The sequence below is a fragment of the Teleopsis dalmanni genome, chromosome 1 (assembly GCF_002237135.1).
Source record: "Teleopsis dalmanni isolate 2A chromosome 1, ASM223713v2, whole genome shotgun sequence".
NCBI lineage: Eukaryota > Metazoa > Arthropoda > Insecta > Diptera > Diopsidae > Teleopsis > Teleopsis dalmanni.
Window position 1 is genome coordinate 103,925,265 of NC_051846.1, and position 6,000 is coordinate 103,931,264.

Sequence of the window (6,000 nt, forward strand, 5' to 3'; positions counted from 1 at the left end):
CAAATGGCGTATTAAAGCTAATGAATCTAAATCTGCAAAAATCACATTCACTTTTTGCCATGGTTACTGCCCACCAGTCACACTAAATAATAACGTACTACCACAATCCGATCACGTGACGTATCGAGGTGTTCATCTTGAGCGGCGTCTCATCAATCTAATATAGCGATATTACAGAGATTTGAATCAAAAATATTTCGTTTATGTGCGGCTGCTCCATGGTATATCCCAAATAGTACTTTACAGCGCGATCTCCACGTCCTATCAGTGTTTGAAACAATACAAACAGTCAGCAAAAACTGTTGTGTCCGCGTATAATAAAACGACCGATTTCAGCTAGAGCTACTTTACGCTACCTTATCTGAATCGTAATTGTAAACTCACTGAAATTAATAGCCAACTATTTACTTATTATTAGTTGTAATTTAATCTTTAGCGGTGTTTTCTACTGAGTGTCCCGCATATATCTATATATCATTTTATTCTATTTTATATTTATAAGTAATACTAAATATTCTCTTACAGATTGTGTTTATATAATAAATAATAATAAAAAAAATGTTTCATGGGTTCTACATTAGTTTATATTATTTATATTATAATTTCATGTATTATTGTTGCTGGTAAAGCTACGCTTTCTTTATAGTGACAAAGAAGCGATATTTTTTGTAAATAGCACCAGAATGGACGCTTTACATATAGTAAGTAGACAATATGCATAACAAATGTCTCTACAAAAAGAGCAGCTTTGAAAATAAAAATATAGGCGAACTCAAAAACTTAACTTTCAACTTGTGTTTCCAAATAAAGCTGTGGTTTATAAGCTTGTTCTAATTTAAAGCATGGCAAGCGCTTTGGTTGGTGTCACTAATTAAAATAAAAAAAGTGACAAATAACCTGGAACTAGAGCATTGAAAATTTGTGCAGCCTTGGCTATTTGTGGATAAACACGATTAGTCATCGCTTTTAATTTGACAGGCAAGAGTTCTTACCCTGTACTTGCAGTCCAAACAAATTATATACGGACTATAAACTAATTAAATAAAATTCGATTATTTCCTAAGACCACTGATGAAGAGTACTTGACAATACTCGAAACAGCGTTGTATGGTCAGCCAAATTTCAATAAAATTTTTGTATTTGTCCTTTCTTTCTTTCTTTGCTATTCGAAAATTCTCTAAAAAAATATTATAATTTTATTTAAAATTATATTAAATATTTGTGAAGTTTTCTTCCTTATATCAATAAAAAAATTAAATACTGAAATAAATTTAATTGATTGATTTAAAAAAAAAAGAAGAAACAGTAAATTGTAAAAGTGAAGTTTTTGGAGTAAAAGAGAAATGTTAATAAATGTATTGTTAATTTGTTAAAAAGCCAAACTGCTAATTGTACAAGAAGTAATAGCCAGCACTTTTGCAATCAAATATAAATAATGATGATCCAAAAGAAGTACTGTCATTGCAAATGATGATAGACTTAAATATCAAAAACAACAAACAGTAAAACTATTAAAAATTAAATTTGGTCTTTCAAACTCTCTAATTTCAATATTATTATTCAAAAATAACACAGTACTTTCTCCTCAAAAAAATGAAAATGTTATTGATTCCTAAAGTAAGATTACAAGAACATGTTGTAAATGTTGCGTACCGTTTTGAGATATGTTTTTTTGAAATTTAACGGTTAAATATTAGTACTTAAATATAAACAATCTTAATTGTTTAAACAATTTCTTAAAAGTTCAACCAATTATCTTTAAAACGCAATAAATTTCAAGTTTCTACCTTTTATAGAACTTGAGATATAGCCATTTGAAAATGTGTCTACAATGCCAATTCTCAAAACCCCTTGGGTCCATATCTCCTAGGAAAAAAATTACAAAATTTTTTCCCGAGATACGGGTCTTCTTATTTTATGAAAGGAGCTCATAAAAAAAATTTCAGCCAAATCGGAGGTGATGAGGTCAAAAAGGTGTCCGGTTTGTAAAAGAATGACCCATATACAGTGTTGTGCATAACAAAAGCAACCAAAATGAGCACATCAAATAAATAAGTTTTTTGTCTACTTTTAACTTCAAAAACTTAAATACAGAGTTTTATTTGTTATAGTATTAGCTATTATAAAAAAACAACAAAATCTACAATTTTTCATAACGGGTTAAATAATTCACATAAATAATCAAATATTGCAAAATGAAGATGTGCAAAACAATAGCAACCGACACAAGATCAATATAAAAATCTATGAGCAAAGTGCAATCGAACAAGATATTTGTTTGGTTTTTTGCATTTTTATGCTGTGTTTTATGTTTTTAAGCAAATTAGAACATAAACATAAAGTTCAATATTAAGTCAGTTAATGGATGCGGGTTTTATCATGACTCGTGATATGTTTACTTTGAAGTTTAAAGAAACAAGAATGTTTAAATGGCAGTACTCAATTGAAATAGCAAAAATATTTAAAACTGGTAAGTTTATTGTTTCGTGGCTCTTAAAAAAATATAACTTGACAAATTCCGTTAAAACGGTTTAATTTGTGAAGCCCCTCTTAAGACTACTCGTAGAATTTATCGAAACATCATAAGAATTACAAAAAAAAAACATTTATATCTTCGTAAAAGATCGTAGATGAGCTTATACTGAGGACTTTAGTATTGTACGCAGGTATACTTTAGAAGCAGGTGTCAAAAGTTAGAGACCAGTCAAAAAACCAATGTTAACTAAAAAGCATTTGCAAAACAGCTAATTTTTTTCTTTTGCTCTAATTAATATTTATATTAATATTAATTAATATTAATTTTGTGTGGAATCACATAAATTGAACTCTTGATAAATGAAAGACAATTTTTTTCAGCAATAAATCGAAATTCAATATCTCTAATTGTGATGGGATGTGCACAGTACGTCGCGAAAAAGAAAAACGTTTGTGTCCGCGTAACTGCCATGCGACGGTGAAACATGGAGATGGGTCAGTAATGGAGATTGGGCGAGCTTCTTAGGATTTCGAATTGGACCTTTTCATGAAATTCATCAAAAAATGAACCACCATGTGTACAAAGATATTTTAGAAAGCCAGTAATGAATTGGGCGTGCTTCTCAGGATTTCGACTTAAACCTTTTCATAAAATTCATCAAATAATGGACCAACATGTGTACAAAGATATTTTAGAAAGCCATATGGTCCCCCATGGCAAATGAGAAAAGCCACTCCGATAAGTATATCAGTACGATAACGACCCAAAACATATTTTAAAGCTGGTAAAAGAATGGATTTTGAACAATGGAATACCAAATTTAGATTAACCAGTCTAATCGGCTGATTTAAATTAAATTGAGAACATGTTGTTGTTCTCAAACTTCGCTTTGGGAATCAAAAATTTCCCAAATGCTTGAAGCCATGAAATGTATATAATAAATAAAGTTGTTATTGTTTAACATTGTTTAGCTGCATTTTGCAATATTTCGTTATTTTTGTGAATTATTTCACCCGTTATAAAGAATTGTAGATTTTGTTGTTTTTTTATAATCAGGCCTATTCTGAATACTCCCAGCGAAAAAACTCCCTATTCCCACGCTGTTCCCGAACACACAGCTCCCTTATTCTGAATCGCTAGGGAGACAGCAGTTTCGTGAACAACAACAATTTCAAATTTGTTTTGTTAAATTTTGGCAACCATGCCACTTTTTAATGACGAAAAGTGAGAAAATGAGCAAATCAAAGAAAAGAATTGCGTATCATATGTTGATTTAAATGTTAAAATCGCATTATTTGTTTGTTGCACAAATGATCGGAAATAAATATAAGTTATTTTATGAGTAAATAATAAATAATAAAAAACTTTTATTTTAATGAGTAAAATAAATAAATAAACCAAATGCTTTCTAAATTTTTAACTCTTTTTTAAACTAATTAAAAAACAACCTTACGTTATGATATCAATTCTTCAATGTCTTTATTTTCAAACATTCACTGCTTTTATACAAAATTTGCGTAAATTATAATTTAATTTTTTTATATAATTAGGATAGAAATGTCCTTCATGATCCAATTAATGAACTAATAAGAGTTTATAATTGTGCAGATCTTACAATAAAAAAGAAGCAATGTTTTGCCTGAACATAATTGCAGTTTTAACTTATTTTAACTTATTCTAGGAATCCACTTATTTCAGAATTTGATTTTCTTTCATTTTTCTATTGTTTTAAAAACAATAGTTAACACTTTAATTAGTGGAAAAAACCCGTGTGAATAAAATAAATAAATAAAAATTTAAATATTTCAAATTTGTTATACTTTTATTAAAATAATAATTTTAATAAAATATATTAAATGAAAATTTTGTTATATTCAATTTATTAAAATATATTCGGAAAACTAATCAAAAAATAAAACTTTGAAAATATTAAATTTATTGTAATAATTTTATTAAAATATATTCAAAAATCTGATCATTTTCAGTTACTTTTATATTAAATTAAACCATTTTTAATACTTTTTTAACTTGTGTCCCCAACAATTTGGTAGGGAGAGAATTTGTGCAAAATTAGGAAAAAACTCCCATTCGCATGCGATTCAGAATAGGGGAATTGGGAACAGGGAACATACCAAATTTATTCAGAATAGGGGAATTGGGAACAGGGAACAAACTCGCATTCCCTTGCGATTCAGAATAGGCCTGAATAGCTAATACAATAACAAATTAAACGCTGTATTTGAGTTTTGAAATGAAAAGTAAAAAGTAGACAAAAAACTTATTTTTTTGATGTCCTCATTTTGGTTGCTTTTGTTATGCACAACACTGTATGTATATTATATATAAATTTTTGACGTAAAATTTCACTTTCTATTTAAATGTTGTTGTGATAATTCATTTCTTACCAATTATCAGAATGTTTCGCTAGAAATAACTAAACTGCCCAACTGCTACAACAAAATATATCATTTATGAAAAAGTAAGCATTTTGTTTAAAATAACTAATCCACAATATTCAATTATAGCTCTTACATATTACATCAAAAATTGTTTTAAAATTAAACTATAGACGATTACTTACATTTTGGTGTGACCTATTGAAAGGTAAGAAACTACCAGGAAAATGTTTAGCTAAAACAAAAAGCAGGTCCATACAATTTTTCAAAATAATTTGTGCTGCTTGGGGATTTATATTTATACAATGATGTACGGTCGTAGAATTATTACTACTAGGTTCTTTCGCTTGATTTATAACAAAAATGTTTGATTTATATCCAAATGCTGCATCTACACACAATTTGAGCCATTGAGGTCTTATTCCATTCTTGCAGCAAAAATTAATATCGGTATCATTTGTTTTTTGAATAATACTTATAAGTGCATTTATAATCCATTCACGAGTGGGTACGTGATAACAAAGATTTCGCACTACTCTGTGCAGGCGAGTTAAATTAGATTTAGAATCTTCAATAAATAATAGCAGAAGAATTGTTGTGAGTGAATCGGGGTCAAGTAAATTGCCTTCATCTTCCATTAAAACAAGTGCAATTGGTTTTCCAGGAATTTGTTGTTGTTGATGAACAACTGTAGCATTTCTATTATGTTGCGCTGGCGAAGTACTATTTGGATCATACCAAATTGAATTCATATGCCAACGAGAATCATCATTAACATTACGTAGTGTTGAAGGCATTCGAGTTGATATATATCCACCTGAATAATAAAAAACAAATTTGAGGTTTAATTTTCATAAATTTCAAACATTGAATTATTTATTTGCTTATGAATTACTGATATGTTAAATTAGTAAAAACGAAAGCTATTCATTAAACAATTTTTCATACATACACTGCTACTCCGGTAACAGTTATTAATTTTAACTCAGTCATTATTAAGACATTTCTCTCAATTATGCTGTTTCAGTCTTAACTGGCGCAATGTTATGACGATGGAAATAGTGGATCATAAAAACTTGACAAGACAATAATAATGCTATGATATAATAAATAAATAAGTAAACCATA

General features: G+C 28.6%; 1 protein-coding gene across 1 annotated transcript in view; it reads right to left on the reverse strand.

Moving 5' to 3' along the window:
* LOC119667866 (E3 ubiquitin-protein ligase HUWE1-like) overlaps nucleotides 1–5,687 on the reverse strand; it is a 78,740-nt gene extending 73,053 nt beyond the window's left edge. Inside the window, exon 1 of the mRNA XM_038077208.1 lies at nucleotides 5,058–5,687. Coding sequence (XP_037933136.1) covers nucleotides 5,058–5,669 — 612 coding nt within the window. The 5' untranslated portion in view covers nucleotides 5,670–5,687. The remainder of the gene's footprint in view (nucleotides 1–5,057) is intronic.
* Nucleotides 5,688–6,000: the final 313 nt, after the last annotated feature.